Here is an 18,890-nt window from a genome sequence, read left to right as displayed (position 1 = left end):
TGAAGCACACTGCTGAGGGAAGCAGTGGGCGGGCCAGGAGAGGTCTGCCACGCCATGTGGATCTCCTCCGGGGCAGGCGGGGATAGAACTCATGAGGAAGTGGCTTAAGCTTCTCAGTGCAGTGCTCTAACCCGCTGCGCCACCAGGGAGGGCCATGCAAAGAAAGGGTTTTAATTCAATTTTGTATGTCTCTGGAATGTAGACCACCAACCACTGTGCCCTTCCCTTCTTCCCTCTGTCCTGTGCTCCATGCATCCTGCTAGTTCTGGGGACACAGTGTGGGTCTGGAGTTTCACAATGACAGGACAATCCTGCGCAAAGAGAACTGATAGTTTGACAAAGGGAGGCAATAATGTGTAGTGAGCACTTAACAGCTGTTTATTGGCACGTTTAATTTCTTTGAGCCTCAGTTCCTTAGAAATGGAAGCTAATATTGATTACAGGGGGCGGGCTTAAGATCAAATGATGTTTTATAGTCAAGGTACTTAGCCAGCTTTAGTGCATGTTAGGTACTCTATACACATTGACATTTACATGCTTACTTTTTCATTACAAGGAAACGGAAGCCCAGTTTATACCTATGTGGATTGTTGACTGGGGAGAAAGGGAAATGCCACATTTAAAAAAGCTGAAAAATATAAACTCAAACAATCTCAGACTATTGAGGATACTGGGTGGGCTGCAGAAACAGTGATGGATGCAGAATTCAGACAGGGTCTGAATTGCCTTGTTTCTGCAGGTGGGGTCACTGTTTACCTACAAAGAGCGGCATGCTGGCCAGAAGACCAAAAGCTTTATGTGCCCTGTCTCCTTGAAGCCAGTTTTTTAAGGTTGACTGTTTTCAAACCAATATTAGAGAGCAGCAATAGGCAGAGGGATTCAGAAATTTGCTCTAATTTTTATAACTGATATATGTAAAAAAAACGTATCTCAAACTTGTGCTCCTTAGTTTGATCAAGAATGTTGGCTAAATTTGCTTGCAGACATTGGAGCAATATCTTACACACCATCAACATTATGTCTTAAGTTTTCAATGGGAGACTCAGTAGACGACAATTTTGTATTTGGCTATGCTTTTAAGACAGAGGCCTGGATACACAGATGGATTAGCTGACTGGATTGTTTCAAGTCACAAGGTAGTTACTTTCAGGAAAATTCCAAGAAGGTAGGGATGTAAGAGACTTACCAGTGGCCTGTCAGGTTTGCCATAGTTTTCAACAAACATGGCAAACTTGTGAAGACAGATATATGACTGACATGGGGACATATGGCAGAAAGTGCTCATACCCCTTGTTTTGGAGGGCCCTCGGAAGAGGTATCTGGGGTGGGAAGTGCCCACTGGGCCGACAATAAGACAACCTCATACAGGAGGAGTGCCATGCCCTGCACAGTACCACCGTTCCTGTTGTAGTGAGAAACATAGGCTCAGATAAGTACAGTGCTGGGTGGGGTGCAGATGCAGTGATGGCAATCAAGGTGGCACTTACATCACACGACAGGGCTATACCTGTTCTCTCTGACTTGCCAAAATGACTTGCTTTCTACAGGGCAGAGTGGAAATCCTCATTTCTCTGATTCTATCTCTTGTAGTCTATTTCCCAAAAGGTTATGCTGTCTTATATTACATATAACTAGCAAGGGAGTATACCAGATACCAGGGCACTGTGATACTAAAGGCAGTGTTGGGGGGTGGGGGAAGGAATATATTCAAGTGCTTTGATCTTATTTTTTCAGTCCGCTTGTCCGTCCGTCCATCAATCCATCCATTCGTCTATCCATCCTTTCATCCATCCAGTATCTGTTCTTCTATCAATCTATCTATGTATTTTTTTGTCCACTATAGAAGGCCACTACAAGTCCACAATTCTCTATCCAAAATCTTCTTCAGCCTAATCTGTATAAACATACAGAATGTTAGTATCAAGGTTCAACAAACCTTTCTAGGCCACTAGTAAATTCGGGTGTTTTATACTTACTAGTCTTGCCATTCAAATTTAGAGACTAAATGTAAAATTTTAAGGAAGACTGAGGGCGTACAGAAGGTCAGTAGGCTGAACATTGGTTGCCTGTGAGAATTAATTTAAGAAATTAAAATAGATTTTGCTTTATATGAATTGGTATGGAGTCTGGACACCAGCACCTCTTAAATCTCCTCTGCCGATTCCAATATGAAGTCAAGTCTAAGAACCAATGCAGGGTTGAGACCAAGACACCTGAGTGTTGTCTCACCAGCTTTGCTGCCTGTCCCCAAAAGGATACCTTTATGTTCTTTCTTCTCATAAATTGCTCATGGACCTCTAACTCTGAGCTCGGCACATGGGACATGGAGCCCCACAAGGTGAACAAATGACAGGGTTAAGCAAGAAGGCTTGGCTTTCGCTTACCCGGGGATTCCTCCAGATTCCAGTTTGTTTGCAATATCCACGTCCCAAGACCAGACATCAAACTGCCACTTCCGTAGGCCCAACACACCACATAGCACTGAGCCTGAGTGGATTCCAATCCGCATGTCAACATCATGCTTTGTCCTTGACCGCACATACCTATTGACACAGAGGAGTGAAAAGACACAGGTGTTCCATATTATTGATGCCACAGACTACAGCCACAGACTACAGCCACAGACTACAGCCACAGACTACAGGCAAGAGCTGATATCCTTGGCCTTGGCAGCTGTCCAGCCTTGCCCATTCCAGAAATTCAGCTCTTTCCCATTCAAGTGCCACCTCTTCCAAGAAGTTGCATGGATTCTCTGATAACTGGGGTGTTCTTTTCTTCCTTCAAACTCCTATAGTCTTCTATCTAAACTTTTAAGGGCCTCTATCATGCTTCTTCCCAAACTTGCTCTTTCTGTGACACTCTCCGAGAATGGCAAGAGCATCTTTTTTTCTCATTAGTACATAAACGTGGTGTTGACAAGTCATCCCTCATCTCATTGCACACTCTGTTTTCAGCCTTAATATTTACATTTTTATTCTGTTTTCTTTTTTCCATTCTTCCCACCAACACAGATCACCATCAATCATCAGCCTGGGGTCACTGTCTGACCTCCCGCATAGCTGCCATCAGCAAAGATGTTACCTTGTCACACCCTCATTCCCCTTTCAGATTCTTTCCCACTAAGAACAGTGGTCTCCAAAGTAGGGAGTTCCCGTCCCAGGCTGAGCCAACTTGTGCCATAACTTACAGTCATAGCTTTTATTCTTTACCTTCAAAAAGTGTTACCAAAATTTGATATATGGGTTGATCTTAGTGACCTTTACAGGGTTCATGTGGGAACACCCTCTGACTGTGAGCAAGGAGACACCTGCTTGAGTAAAGAGGGGACTCTCCTACCAGAGTTTTCCTGGTTCCAAACATCTCTTCTTCATTTCTATATTTTTTCAAACCATTTTAATTTATGAACTAAATGATGCCATTTATATAGAAAGAAATTCAAATGGTAGAATACTTTGAAATAGTGTTACTAGAAAAGTCTCTGCTGCCACGTAGACATTCAGTGGTTGCTTTACTTCAAAATATTTAAAGTTGTCCAACCTAAAGATGTTCTATCTATTTTTCTTTGACAAAAAAAGGCAAATGTTTCAAATTCTCTGATTTTCTGTGGTAGCAGGTCGCTGTTAATATTCCTTCTGGCAAAAATCAAACTAGCTTAATTGGTTTATCCAAGCTGAAAAGATGGTGTAAGGAGTGAGAAAATAACTGCTTTTCATGAGAAATTCATGCCCTGAAGAGAGAAATCTGAAAATGGGGTTTGGGAAATGTTGTCAGATCTTCAGGGAAATTGCTGTCAACCAAGTTGTGTCATCTATCAAAATTCTCAGAGCTGAACATTTATGAATCTGTTTTAAAATCTTCCAAGGGAAGTGGTTGGGTGGGGCTTGAGCCGATTTGTTAAAATATAAAAAAGTGCTGCCCTCCAATGTGGGCTTGTAAGAATACTCAGAGAAGAAGACAATTTCTGACCAGACTGTACACAACTCCTGCATGACCTAGAAGAAGACAAGGTAGGACACAGAGGAGCACCCAGAAATGCAGTTCTAATAGTCTTGTAGCCAGGTGGGAAAAGAAATGAACCTGAACCGTGGCCTTTGCATTTCTGGACCAAACTATAAAGATTTGAAAGAAAGAGTCCACTGTTCAAACCCACTGTTCTTGTTAACATAAAGTGACAACAGAAGGATTTTTTTTTTACTGTCATTAAATTCACACATTTAAGTGTTATTTCATTCACTGCTAACGTTTAAAGTCCACATGTCATATATGTTTTATAGTATAGGCTTATAAATATGTCAACATAACTAATAGACAAATTTATAGTGGATCTTTGATAAAAATAAAGCATTGAAATATTCAGAACCCGCAGTTATTTTCATTTCTCATACACACATTAGACTCCAGCCAACAAACCACAGGGCATTGTCTGAACCCTGTGCTCCTTACTGTGGATGTCCATTCCCTCCCTCCTTCAATTAAGACCTCCTACTTCATTTTTAAGGGTGAATTTTGGGTGTTATGCATGCTGGGAAGCATGCTGTCTCAGCATTCCATTAGCATTTGGGAGAAAAGCTCGGTGCTGTATTCTCATCTATCTCCCCTATTGGATTCTAAACTCATGGAGGTTGGGGATTTTGCAGAGCTTACTGTTAGATGCCCATCTTAACACTACATTGAGGCTGAAGCATGCTCACTAAATGTTTATTGAATGGATGATTGCTGGATCAATGAGTGTCCATTCTCACTATTCATTCATGTTTCTACATGGCTCGGCTCTTTAATGAAGTTTTTTTTTTTTTTTTTAAGATTTATTTATTCATACAGAATTGGGGTACAGGCCAGAGATGTGGAGGGTGAGAGGATTCACCAGGGACAGAGTGGGGTACAGAACAGGCAGAACAACGAAGTACACTACTGAGGGGAGCAGTAGGCGGGTCAGGAGAGGTCTGCCAGGCCATGTGGATATTCTCTGGGACAGGTGGGAATTGAACTCATGCAGAAGTGGCTTAAGCTTCTTAGTGCTGTGCTTTAACCTGCTGCGCCACCAGGGAGGACCATAATGAAGAGTTTTAAAGAGTAATATTAAGTAATTCATATCTTTAACAGCCTTCAGTGTCCATGCCTTTGCTACAGTAAGACTTAAAAACATGTGATCTTCCTATTTGTGAATAAATTAATGAACGAGTGATTCCTTGTACAACTCATTAAAACAAAGTCAAGTTAAAGTGGGTTGAGATATAAGATATAAGTGGGTTGGAAATAAGATGAGATATCAGAAAATTGCTATGGACTTTGGAATGAATTCTTGCTGGAAAGGATGAGACAATTTTTGTCCCCTGTGAAGATTCCAGTTTTCAAGCGTTTTTAAAATTTTCACTTTTAATGTAAAGACTACATAGTAGCCTTTCTCCACTTGTGAGGAAAACAACTGAGGCCATTTGAAAAAATTCAACAAGAGGAAGTTGTTCTAATTTCATTTCATGAACAAGTTACTTAACTTCTCTACGCCTCAATTTCTGCACTGATGAAGTGGGAATAATAATGTCAGAATTAAATCAATCAACAAATGTAGAGAGTTGAGATTAGTGTTTGGCAAATGCTAACTAATACGTAGTCATTGATGAGATGTGAAGGAACTATAGTCCAGGGACATAAAAGGATTTTCTTGTGGCTACAGCTAGTAGGCAAGATTCTTGGACTAACCACACACTACTTTTGCAACAGAAGTTTGGAGCCTGGTTTTTGATCCTGGGCAAATTGCTTAATCTGACCCTGAGTGTTGATGGTTGTAAAATAATGCTCTAGCTGATTGCTACACTTACGGAGCCATCCTGAGCCCCAAAGGAGAGAATGGATGTTCAAGTGCTTTGACAATTAATTGCAAGGGATGATTAAATAGCACAACATGCTAATGCCATTAGGGTATTAACAATACAGAGGGAATGCACTGGAACATCTTAATGAAAAGACATTTAGATTTTTAATTATTTTTTTCACAGAACAAAAACCATAATAAGAAGACAACAATATTTACTGCATTTTTGTTTTCTTTTGTTATGTCCAAGATTTGACTTAAATAGAAGAGGGTAAAAAAAATGTAAAATAATGATTTATTGACAGGTATTGATCCTCTAGAAAGGCTACTCAGTGGTTACATAGTCTCACAGACACACACCGGGTATTTCAAGATCAGGTCTTACATGGAAGATCTTAGATCATTCTTGGAGCAAAAAAGGAGAGAATTCTTCTCAGAGCTCCAAGTCCTGCTCAGTTCTTGCAAAGAAGAGACTAGGGATGCTTCCCTGAGCCTCCTCAGCTGCAAATAAAAGGAAAGTGACTGGGGCCCTTTCTGGTGGTGCAATGGGTTAGAACACACCACTGCAAGCTAGCTGTAGCCACTGCAGTATGAGTTCGATCTTTGGCCTGGGAGGTGACCCAGATGGCACAGCAGACCTTTCCTGACCCGCCCACTGCTCCACTTAGCAATGTACTTTGTCCATCTGCCTGTTCTGCTCCCCACTCTGCCTCTGGTGAAGCCTCTCATTGCCCCTGAATCTCTGGCCTGTGCCCCAGCTCTGCATGCATGCATGCATAAATTTTTAAAAAGCACATTTAAAAAATAAAAGGAAAGTAACTGTAGAACACACCCATTATAAACAGTTGCACCTTCTCTTTCTGCTCCTTAGTCTCCGATCTTCTGGGAAGTAGGGGGTTCCCCTTCAGCCCACATGTCTAGCACACAGCGCAGTGTTGAGCTCGGTGCTCAAAGTACTTATGAAATTAACGGACAAAGCTGAGAAACTCTATTCTTTATAATCTTGTGCCATCTTAAGATGCGCCCAAAAGTCTCTGGGGACCCATAGGTGCCTTTGGATAACCAGCGGGGGAAGGAGGATTCACGACATCTGGCTTGAAAGTAGAACAGCTCCTCTTATTTGTCATGGTGGCCTCCACTTAAAGTTTCTTTTCTAATGAAGAGTCCTCTTAATTATCATTATTTTTTGTAGCTCTGTATCAAGCTGGGACATTAATTTAATAATTAACCCGCAAAAGAGTAAAGATGTTATTTCTTTTAATCAAACTACTAAAGAGGAATACTACAGTTAGACAGCAAACAGATGAAGAATCTTAGCATTTTTCTTTCACTTTTAATGCTTCAAAGCATTTTTTTTTAATGAATTGATTTACAAATGTTGCTGGAGGAATGTTACAGCATAATGTAGTGGCTGAGAGAGAGAAAGAGAAGAGGAGACAGAGAGAAGTAGAAGTGGAGGAGGGAGAAACCAAGAAAGGAAGCAAAGAAGCTAGGGAGGAAGGAAGAGAAGGGAAAAGGACAGTGGCTAGCAGGCGCGCTGGGGCTTGGGCAAGGAGAGAAGTTAAGTGACTGGAGCTTCTTACTCCTTGTTCTGCCATATACCGGCTGGGCCACAGAGTCCCAAAGGTTAAGACGTTTGCTCCAATTAATAGCTGGGGAAGACCACTTCCTACTTGGGATTCTGGTGCATCCTGTGACTCTTCAGTAACTACATGGAAAGACTGGGTCCTGCAATTTTCATTAAGATTCATCAAGGAAAGCTTTTGTCGATAATTAATAAAGATATTACATAGAACAGAGTCCACCACTACTCTGGCATCTTCTCAGCTTTCAAGACTCCCCAAAAATAGACCCAGAGCATGTGAAGAGACGCCACCTGGAGCCCTTTTCAATCTAGTTAATGAAACTATGATCTAAGCCTCGTTTAATTAATTTAATTTTATGAACAGACTTGCACAAGGTGGTATTTAATGCTTCATTAGAAATAAGTTACATTCAATCATTTTTTTTTAACCATTCATTTAGCTGATCTTATGTTTCTAAAATCAAATAGTTTTCATGGAATGAATCTATGATGAGGTTGTCTTGATTAAAGCTTGTTATCATGTTATCGGATATTTACTAACTCACTCCCACCTCCACTATCAGTTCTATGAATTTATTAGGCATGTACGGAAGATTTCCTAAGTTATCTTTTGGGTATTAATAGCTGATTTCAGGCATCAAAGCAATCGTAGAAATCTGGAGTGGAAGGCAGGATATATAGTGGTTAATGCCAATGGCTCTGAGCTGTATGATTCCAGATGGGCTCGCTCATTCTGACACTCATTTCATGAGTTGGCAGAACAGGTGGATCTACTGAAATGCACTGCTGAGGGGAGCACAGGGGAGACAGGAGAGGTCTGCTGCACCATGTGAGTCAGCTTCTTAGCCAGGGATCGAACTTACATCATAGAGGCTGGTGATAGCTTCTTAGTGCTGAGACTTAACCCCCTCTCTACTAGGGAGGCCCTATCTCCATGTATTGAACCACAGTGACATTGTCTACATGTTCATCTCTCCCACTGCTCTGTAACCTCCCTGCAAGCAAGCCCTGAGCTCATCACCTTCCTTGCTGACTCCCCTTACAGAAGCAGGTGATGCAAACTGGTTGCACGTACAATGGAAAGTGAAGTCTAACTGGAAAAGAAAAGAGCTCACAGCTCACTGGTTCAAATGGGAGAACTACCAGACCTGCAGCTTCTGTGAAACCAGTAAGGGCTTTTACCTTTTAAAATACACATGATTCCCCAAAAAGGTAGATGGGGTGGTTGGTTCTTCTCATCATGCATGCTGACAGCACCGTGTCAAGGAGCAGACCCCAGATTACCTGATGGTTTTGATCATGCTGAGGCCCATCTCCACGCAGCAGTGGGCGTGGTCCTGGCGGGGCTCTGGCAGCCCGGACACACAGTAGTAACAGTCCCCCAGGATTTTAATGCGAAGGCAGTGATGCTCCTGGAAGGGACAGAATCAAGGGGCCAGGTAAGAGCCAAGCCAGCAGGTAGAAAAGAGCTTCTGAAAGGCTTGGGAAAGAGAGGCTGGGTGCTCTGCACTGTGGGGTTCAGGGCGCCTGGGCTGCTCTTGTCCTCCTGGGACACTAGGAGGGCAGCTTGAAGGGCTCCCTGGTGGACTGGAGTTCTGGGCAAGCTGGGAACAGTGAGCTGGACACATGGACGGTCAGCTGCTGGCGCTGCCACCACTAGCTCTGATCTGAATACCTACCACGTGGACAGACCTCATGGCCCAGCCAGCACGGACACGCAGGTCCTTCCCCATTGATGTCCCTCTCTAGAACACGCCTCTGAGTTAACTGTTTTTAGCAGCCTTTAGTTCAACAAGCATGATAGAATGTAAGTCACTTGGGGCTTCGTACCGTTTCAAATCCATTTTACGCCCTTCTCAGGTAGGTAGGCTGGCCAGGTCTTAGAGAGGCTCTTATTCATGGATTAAGTCACTGCTGCTCCTGCAGACAAACTCACTTGGGCACTGCTGCTAAGGCCGATGATGCCCCTGTCCCCACGTCTCCCAGCAACCCCTGTGCACCCAGGTGTTTGCAGACTCGCCTCACGGCAAACTGATATGGCTGGGACCGTTTTCCTTCCCACTTCACAGGTGAGAAGCAGGATGCTGTCAGTTGCCAGGGGGTTCGTGGTCTGAGGCTGTGGTGTTTACCATGTTTCACAGAGGTGCAGCCCAAGGACACAGTGCACACTTCTGTGTGCCTGGGCAGAGGCCAGACGCTGCAGGGTTGAGAGGAAAGACAACTCCTGGCTGTTTCAGCAAAGGGGCCGAGATGGCTGGCCGAGGACTACACAAACGTGGAAAACTGGGCTCTAAATAATGGTGTCTGTCTGTCTATCTGAAATGTAAATGTGTATCTATCTCTGTATAGATGAAAGAACTGTCTTCTTATCTGTCAAGTTCTGTCAATTTGCAGACACATTTTATTTTTCTGATCAGTTCCTATGAGATGTCAGGTCACTTGACAGTAATACACCAATAAGTTTTTTTTTTTTTTTTTTGCCAGAAACTGCTTTGCAAAGCTCAAGTTATGGTGGAGAACTATAGGGTTCTTTGATGGTGGGAGAAGTATAGTCACCACACGTGAGGGGAGAAATCCTTTATTGTCAACGTATTATCAAGGGTGTCAAATAATGGTAACTCATTAAAGGTTTTTTTTTTTTTTTTAAAGGAAATCTCTACTTAAAGAAGCCAGGTTGCCTTGAATAAAGAAATGTTGCAACAAAACAAAGTAGGGTGAGAATCTTCTTGCAAATTGTATTAAGTCAGTTTGCATATTACTCTCTCCTTCCATCCTGATGGGTTTGATATAAAAAGTTTGGGAAAATCCAGAGAATTTATGAAACTCTGTGTAGGTCATAGATAAAAAGTAGGAGGCAGAAGCACCAAATTGTCAAAGATAGATTTATAAGTGGAGAGTGTAAGATTAGAGAGATGAACATTTTCTGAATTCTCTGTATCTTTCCTGTTGGAATTTTATATAATGAATAATCATTGCTTTTGCAGTCAGAAAAAAAAAAATCAATAAAAATGAAGACTGTCCGACCAAAACCCACCGGGCCCGTCATCTGCTTCAGAAAAGTGACATTAGAAATCATGCCAATTCTTACAGTATTTTTACCTACCACTCTAAATCATAGGCTTTAGATTGTAATTATTATAATCTAATCATAACGATAGATAACACAGGGACCGTGTGAATGGCGCTGCCGACAGGTCAGCATGCCCGGTAGTCCTGCCCTCAGGAGGGCACCCCAGGGCCTGGCCTCCGGCTCCCCAGAGACTGCTGTGAAGTCACACAGTTGCTGTGAAGTCTATTTTAGTGTTTAGCACCTTGTTTAGTACATGCTTGTGAGCCACATACTTATCATACAAGTTACAGGTCTGACTCATGATTCCCTTGTGTACCAAGATGTCATGGAATTCTATGTCAGCACACAAATAATGGATTCTCCTTCACTGGTTGACTAGCAGTATATCCTGTCGGCTGTATTCCTCATAGCCATGGTTAAGGTTGCTTCAAAATTCCAGCAATTGCAAACAAGGTTTAAGCTATGGTGTTGCATAGTGTACAACAATAAGTACGTTCTTTGATCTACAGCTTTAGAATCTTCAAGGCAGATTCTCTGGGTGGGGGAGGGGGAAGCCCAAGGCCTGAAAGTCCCCACGGTTTGCCAAGGCTCCAAATGCTCTACTCCAAGAAGCCTGAACCACACAGTGCTGAGGGGTTCGATCTCTTAGAGGGACATTGACAGGAGGCTTGAACGTTTCTCCTGCGTGTGAATACGCAGTGTTAGTCACGCGTGTGCATTGATGGGGTGGGGGCTCCTGCCCCGCGCAACACCATTGAAAGCAAAATCTAAAGCAAAGAATAACGGCGGGGCAGTTAGAGATCACTACCAAATCCTGAATGTTGAGGCCAAACTTTGCCACAAGGGGCAAATCCAACCCCCGTTAGCACAGAAGCTGAGTCTGTGACCCAACTGCTTCAGTGACACATCGAAGATGGGGGTGAAAACATTGAAAAGTGGGTTTCCTTGTTCCAGGGGTGAACAGGATCCATTCACCTGCAGTTTCTCTTATATTCCCATGAAGGCCTTGGCGCGGGGCGCACAGCTGGCTGTGGGGTGGGGGTGGGAGTCAGTGACACCCTCCACAGGAGGGACTTCAGGACTAGGAATCTGTGTTTGGACAGCAAATGTCCATCTTCCTTATCCTGTGCTCTTTTTCAGCTCTGATCAAGTCAGCTGACAAATAAAGGTAGTGTTGTTGGCTAACAGCGAGGTGCTTAAGTTAGGTCAAACAAAAGCGTGGTGGGATGGGCCAGTAGGTTCCTTGTTTTTGGAACTGCCTGGTTCATTCTGGCTAGTCAGTTGGCTGGGAAACTGCAGGGACCAAGGCTGAGGAACCCGCACCGAGGCTGTAGTTGGATGGCACCAGTCAAGGGCAGGGCGGGCGGCGGGGGGTGGGGCCTAAGGGGGTGGGGGGTGCCGACAGCATGTCAGAGGCCTTTGGTCAAATTGCCTCTCAGTCAGCTGTCTCTCAACTGGGAAGATGGCTCTGACACACCACCCATCAGAGACCGGTAAACAGCTGACGCTGTTCCCCAGAATGTGTCAGGGGCAAGGATCCATACAAGGAGCCAAGCCTCAGAAAGATAACTGCATTGGTGGCTGTGGCCAAGTCTCCCTCTTCCCTAATTCCTCATGCAGCCCTCACTCTGCAGAAGACGAAGAGGGAATTAAATTCAACTCACATGGGCCAGTCGATCAAATCTGGCAAAGAGCTCGTTGAGCATCCTGACCAGCTCCTGAGCAGACAAGGTCGTGGAGAGGTTGGTAAAGCCTTTAACATCTGCAAAAAGAATACTAGACAACAAGGAAGGGGGGTAGGGAGAGAGTGTATTAATATTTTAATCCAGGAGACATAGCAACATCATCCAAATAAATCAACTGTGGTCTGAGGTGGCAGTCCTGCCTGTCATGGTATCCTGAGGAATGTCTTAATATTTTTTTAACAAACATCTCAGCAGTGTGAATCCACCCAGGAGTTCAGGAAGGACAAGGGGGCAATGGAAAGCCCTTCTTCCTGTGCCAGGCTGTGGAGTGTGGGCAAATGCCAACACCTAAACGGGAATTTGTCGGTCAGGGCACATCAATTTAGAGTGGGAAGCAAAATGAAGCTTATGAACGACCGCTGTATTTTCACCATGAACAGCCATGCACAAGACACAAACACAGAGCACAGCAGAGATGGGGCTGTAAGGGAGAACACAGCCGCTCTCGAGGCCCAGAGACATGTGCTCCACCCAGAATGGCTGGCAAATAGACAGTTTTCAAAAATGATGGCTCCAGTAGCAAAGCTGAGAGAACTCAGATAGAATAGCTGATTACCTAATAGCTCACTTTACTAAGGATTTCAGCTGGTTGAGCTTTATTCTATGCACATGGCTTGGCATGGGAGAGAAGAAAGTATGAAGACTCTATATGTCAGGTGTCTACGAGTGTCCTCTCAGCCCCCCCACCCCGAGGGAAGGCCCTGAGCTCTCCGTGTGGAGAGGAGCAAACAGGCTCAGAGAGGGCTTGCCAGTGTTGCACAGCTGGATGTTGCAGAGTTGGGATGGCCCGTGAGCACTGATTGGTGGGCACTGCTCCAGCCCACCTTAAGACCATGGCAGAGGCAAGAGTGGGGTGCCTCTGCAAGGAAGGATGGTTCCCCAAAGTGGTACCATGTTCTCTTGATTTACAGATTTTAGCATCTCTAAAATGGCTAGCAAAATCTTTGGTTATTTTTCTTAGTGAGACTTACCTTCTGTGTGACTTAAGTTTTTGATGAAATTGGCTAAGTGGCTAGTAGATATTGGCATGCATGTTGGCTTATGTTGGGTGCCCTGGAATTCATTGGGCCTTAACTTTTTTTTTTTTTAAAGATTTATTTATTTGTGCATACAGAACTGGGGTACAGGCCAGAGGCTCAGGGGCAGCGAGAGGCCTCACCAGAGACAGAGTGGGGAACAGAACAGGCAGATCTACGAAGTACACTGCTGAGGGGAGCAGTGGGCGGGTCAGGAGAGGTCTGCCACCCCATGTGGTCACCTCCGGGGCAGGCGGGGATCCATCTCATGCGGAAGTGGCCCCAGCTTCTTAGTGCTGTGCTTTAACCTGCTGCGCCACCAGGGAGGGCATTGGGCCTTAACTTTATCTCCACAATACACCCTTTAAGAATCTGATGTAGGCAATATTTTTCCCTCTCTGAAAAAATGTACTATTATTCAAAACTTTGCAGCTTACTTCAGGGAGTTTAAACCTTCCCCTAAACTCATTCATGAACTCACTAGGAGGGGTGGAAAGATGTATGATCATTAATTGGTTTATGTGTTATCTTGAAAACATTCCTAATTATTGATGCAGCAACATTTGGTATCCACTGTGTACTCAACACTGTCCTGAGAGTTGTCTATATATTATTCCTCATAAGGATCTATCAGGCAAGGACTATTATGATCTCCAAACAAATGGGGAGCTGACTCAGATGTGCACAGCTGAAGCAATGCAAGTCCAAAGGTTTTTGTCCACCCCAAACAGCTCAGACTTGGAAATTGAGACCCAGAAAGGTGAAAAGACATCAAGTATCACAAGGGTAGCAGCTCATAGAAATTGGTTTTGAATAGAATGTTCTCAAAACATGTAAAGTGACTACCATATGACCCAGCAACTCCACCCCTAGAAAGCTACCCAAAGAATGTACAAACATTAATTCAAAGGCATATACACTAATTTACAGAAACAGCCTCAGTGCCCAAGGACAGAAAAATGCAGTGTGTATAATGATGGAATACTACTCAGCGATACAAAAGGATGAAGTCCTGCCCCTTGCAACATGGATAAAGCTGTAAAGGATAATGCTGAGTGAAATAAGTCAGAAGGAGAAAGCCAAATGCAGGCTGGACGCACTCACATGAGCAATATGGAGAAAAACAATAACAGGTTAATCAGAACCAATCCAACAATAAACTATTAACATGTGACTGCAAAAGTGAAGCAACCAGAAGGGGAGGTGGCAAGATGGAAGTCAGGGAGGGAATGGAAAATGGTGGAGGATTTTGGGGGTACTGATGGGGGGCAGAGTGTGAAGGCAGACGTCTGTAAAGGTTAGAACCTATAACCCGGAGCAGACACTAAGATACAGAACTATTTTATTTCAGTAAACACAATTTGGGGGAAAAGAAGTGGTCCAGGATGAGAACCCTGAATGGCCGACAAGCTGGGCACCCTTACCCCACCCCGTACTGCAGGAGGCAGTGAACTGTGTGAAATGTAATTAGAAGTCTGCGGCAGACTGTGTTTTGGGTAGGCTCACAGAGCAGGCCCACAGCCGCAAGCAGCAGAGAGCGGCAGAACTGGACCAGCTGCCTTAGAGAGAGCCAGGATCGGAAAGAATCTCAGAAATGCCCCCTCCGCGTCAGCAGTGTGGTCTGGGGTCAGGGTATGGGCACGGCAGCAGGTCTGCTCTCAGGCCTGGGCTCGGGGCTGCGTTTGGCATCTCAGGTCTTATTTTAGCAGCAGCAAAAGCAGCTTCGCAGCGGACGGGAGAGGCCCCCTCCTGCCCCGGTGGAGTTCATCTTCCCAGTGCCAGCGGGCGCGGTGGGCATCTCGCCACGGCTGCCTCTGTGAATAGGGGGAGGTCTGTGCGCAGCGGTTTCTATGTAGATTCTTCTCCCATTAGAAACGGCTGGCGTTGCCGCCAGCTGAGGACACAGAAATGTAGGACAGCAAACTTGATTTTAATTTAGTGTGGTGTGAGCCTCTGAAAAAAGGTCTCAAGCACAACTCTCCGCTGGATTGTTTAAAATAGATGAGCATGATGGAAGAGGCAGAAGGAACTCCAGTTGATCCAGACTAAAAGCGCGGAAGATCGGTTAGTGCAGAAAGGAAGCCAAATGTGTTGCTTATCGAATGTAAGACTCCCTGACAGGCATAGTTGGCAAGCTTGGTGTTTTCTAGCTGATTCCCACCCCCTCCTTTTACTACGGTGATGGGCAATTTCATGGTAATGTATATCTCAGTCTCTGTCTCCATGTCAATAAGAAGTAGCTGCTGTTCTCAAGCTGGCATGGGGGAGCTCTTATCGCCCTAGATCTGGAGGACATCTTTTGTGGGAACTGCTGTGGAACAAAGGGCTACTTTGCAAACCCGAGCATCCAAAACCAGCGCAGTTCAAGTTTTGGAGGAGACCCTGAACAGGAATACACTGAAACTGAAACACCTGTTTCAACACCCAGTGTTACAGTGGCCGTCTCTAATGTGCTTTCAAACGTGTTCCTAGTGGCAAGCCAAAAAGACACCCGGGATACCGGCCAAAGGGAAAAGTTATTCTTCCCTCCCACCGAAGTGAGAAGAGGAATTAAAAGCGCCTCTTGGTCATTTTTAGAGCTGCTCAGTGTATGGATTTGCTCCCTACTTTGGGAATTTTCCGTTCTATGATATCTGGTGGGAGGGAGCTATGATTCCATTGTGCAAGCTAAAGATGTTAGATATTTGCTTTCTAGTCACTGCTGATGGAGGACGAGGCTTTGCCAATTAGACACATCTGTCTGGGCTTCAACTGGAGATGCAAAGCAGCATGGGGAAAGAAAGGGGGCAGGGCAAAGCAGGCGCATCCAAATCCTGGGGCTGGAGCAGGGCTGCCCAGGTGACAGCTGTGTCCAGGCTGGCACTGGCAGACAGCAAGGGGTTCTTCAGAAACAGTGGCAACAGTGTCCCTCTGGCCTAGTGCTCTGCTGTGACTTTGGCTTTGTTCTGGCCCATTTCCTGAGCCTGCTTGCTGCCCTGTCCTTTCCCACTTACTCTGTGAACTACCATGTAGCTTTTTAAAAACATCACCTTTAAATCAGCAAGGATTGGGTTCCTTTTGGACTTGCTACTAGGAGCATGACTGAAACAACTCTTCTATAGGGCCACTTCTGTCCGGTGTTCTAGATATATAAAACAGAATAATCTACACAAGACCCTGCAAGGTGGTTATTAAAATGCCCCTTTTAGAAGAGTTATAAGATCCAGGTAAGCAAATTGCCCAAGGTCAAACACAAGAAAAAGGTAGAACTGAGCTTATAAAGCTGATCTACCTTACTAAGAAGCCATCCTCTGATTTTCATTACACACCAGCTGTCTAGTGCTGGGTTCAGAGAGGGCGGTGATGGATGAAAGAGTGAATGGAAGAATGGCAGGTACATGAATGGATGGATGGATGATGGGCTGATGGATTTGTGGGTAGGTGGGTGGGTGCATGTGAGTCACAGAATGGAGGGTACATACATGTGTAGATGAATGAATGAATGGGGGTGCGTAGGGATAGATGGGTTAGTGACCAGAAATGTTTTCAAAGGAAAGAGAAACTGGAGTTTTTGTGGTAATGTTTTAAAGACATTTATGAGGACCATAAAAAGATCTATGTGATCATCCAAGACCACCAGATTGCAATCCAATGACTTTTCTAATCATTGTGTAACAGGCTTTTGTGTTTCCTACTTGAAATATAGGAGCAGAGAAGCCTACTGCAGCCGAGCCAGGCAATAATTCAACATGCTCCGTCTGATTGCATCTTTTCTGACACTCTTCTTGAGTCTCAATTTGGAAATGTAGAACTCTCTGTGGAATAATCACTAGCTAATGAATTAATCAACCAAATGAAGAAAGGCACTGACATTTGGGCAGCCAGAAGCCCTGGCCATGAGACAGCACACACAGGAGTATCGGGGGCCACCTTGAACTACAGGTCCCAGTATGCCATGGACTGGACTCCCTGAGTGGGGAGCCTCTGGGAACCAGGGGCTCTTGCCTCTCTGGCTTTGATTTGACTCAGGGACTTGGGGAGTCTTGGAAGGAGACAAGTGGAAGAGGCATTTGGGAAGTTTACCCTTGGCAGACATTCTCACCTGACATTCTCATAGCGATGGATGTAGATCCGATGGAACTGGTGCTGCAGGTGCTCGTCTTCCACATTGGTCATGTCATTGATCATTTCTAGGACGACAAATCGGGGGAGCACAGACAGCACAAGGCGTTCCTGGAACCAAGCAATGAAGAGGGAAGTCCTGTTAGTCTAGCCATGGAGGTGGGTGAGTGGAAGGTTGGAAATCATGGGTTACTGGTTGAACTTCTTGAGAAACTTAATTTCATTACATTCTCTGAACATGACTAGTTTCTACTGAGTACTCGTTATTTGCCAGGCACTGTGTGGGCATTGGGTGTTCAGTGGTAAGCCAAATGGAAGGGATCCTACATTCTAGTAGGGCATGTGCTAGCAATATCACAGGTCCAAATAAACTCATCCACATTTCCAAAGTGTCACAAATGCTGTGCAAGGACAGACCATGATCAGAGGGTACGATAGTTGATGACGATGCACATTGAGGCTGAGGAATAATTTGACTTCATTCCAAAGATCAGATATTTAAACTAATGCCTGAATATTTGAAATGAGCCAACCTGTGTAATGCAAGGAGAAAAGAGCTCCAGGAATTGGAAGGAGCAAGTGCCAAGGTCCTGATCCTGATGAAAAAAAAAAAAAAAAGAAAGAAAGAAAAAGAAAATCAGAAAAAAAGCAATGTTGTGACTGAGGCTGGTGATGGCGGGGTGTGGCTAGAAGTGTAGACAGGTCTCGTGGATCTGCTAAGATGCTTAATACCAACTATACTAGAAGCCACTAGGAGATGCTAAACTGAAGAGCCATAAACTGGTTTAAATTATATATTTTTTAAAGATTTATTTATTTATGCACACAGAATTGGGGTATAGGTGCAGTGAGAGGATTCACCAGAGATAGAGTAGGGAGCAGAACAAGCAGACTGATTAAGTACACTGCTGAGGGGAGCAGCAGGCGAGACAGGTCTGCTGCACCATATGGGTCACCTCCGGGGCCGGGGATCAAACTCACACTGAAGCAACTGAGGCTCGTTTGCAGTGTGCTGCGTCCTAACCCACTGAGCCACCAGGGAGGGCCCTGGTTTGCATTTTAAAAGGTCGTCCTGACTGTGGTGTGAAGAATGAATTGAGGGGAAGTGGGGATAGGTGGAGGCAGGGAGATGAGTTGAGGAAGCTCCTGTGGTGGTCCAGGTGAGAGGTGAAATGGCTACCGGGACTAGGCTCTCACCACCACCTGCATGGAATCAGTGCCTGAAAATAGTCTGTGCTAAACCTACAGCTCTGAAACAAGCGCGTGACAGATGAATGGTAACATCTATCCCCCTACGGTGGCTGACATGGCCCCAATACAAGACGGTCGAGGATTATTTGCTAACTAGATTCTTTCAGGACGACGTGATAGCAGTCCTCAAGCCTGCCATTATTAGACACCCATAAAGGGGAGGCATCGTAACAACTGGTCCCACAGGCAACCACCTTGAACTACAGGTCCCAGTATGACATGAACCGGACTCCCAGAGTGGGGAGCCTCTGGGAACTAGGGTTTCTTGCTACTCTGGCTTTGAATTGACTCAGGGACTTGGGGAGTCTTG

General features: G+C 44.8%; 1 protein-coding gene across 2 annotated transcripts in view; it reads right to left on the bottom strand.

Moving 5' to 3' along the window:
- ADCY8 (adenylate cyclase 8 (brain)) overlaps positions 1-18,890 on the bottom strand; it is a 157,334-nt gene that overhangs the window by 77,591 nt on the left and 60,853 nt on the right. For both annotated transcript variants that reach the window (XM_004679589.1, XM_004679590.2), the window contains exons 3-6: positions 17,310-17,440; positions 12,132-12,243; positions 8,682-8,809; positions 2,385-2,543 (exon numbers count right to left, since the gene is read on the bottom strand). In XM_004679589.1, coding sequence (XP_004679646.1) covers positions 2,385-2,543; positions 8,682-8,809; positions 12,132-12,243; positions 17,310-17,440 — 530 coding nt within the window. The remainder of the gene's footprint in view (positions 1-2,384; positions 2,544-8,681; positions 8,810-12,131; positions 12,244-17,309; positions 17,441-18,890) is intronic.

This window comes from Condylura cristata, unplaced genomic scaffold (genome assembly GCF_000260355.1).
Source record: "Condylura cristata isolate star-nosed mole 26May11 unplaced genomic scaffold, ConCri1.0 scaffold00009, whole genome shotgun sequence".
Lineage (NCBI taxonomy): Eukaryota > Metazoa > Chordata > Mammalia > Eulipotyphla > Talpidae > Condylura > Condylura cristata.
The sequence above is the reverse complement of the archived record's forward strand: the minus strand, read 5'-3'. Positions and strand labels throughout refer to the sequence as shown.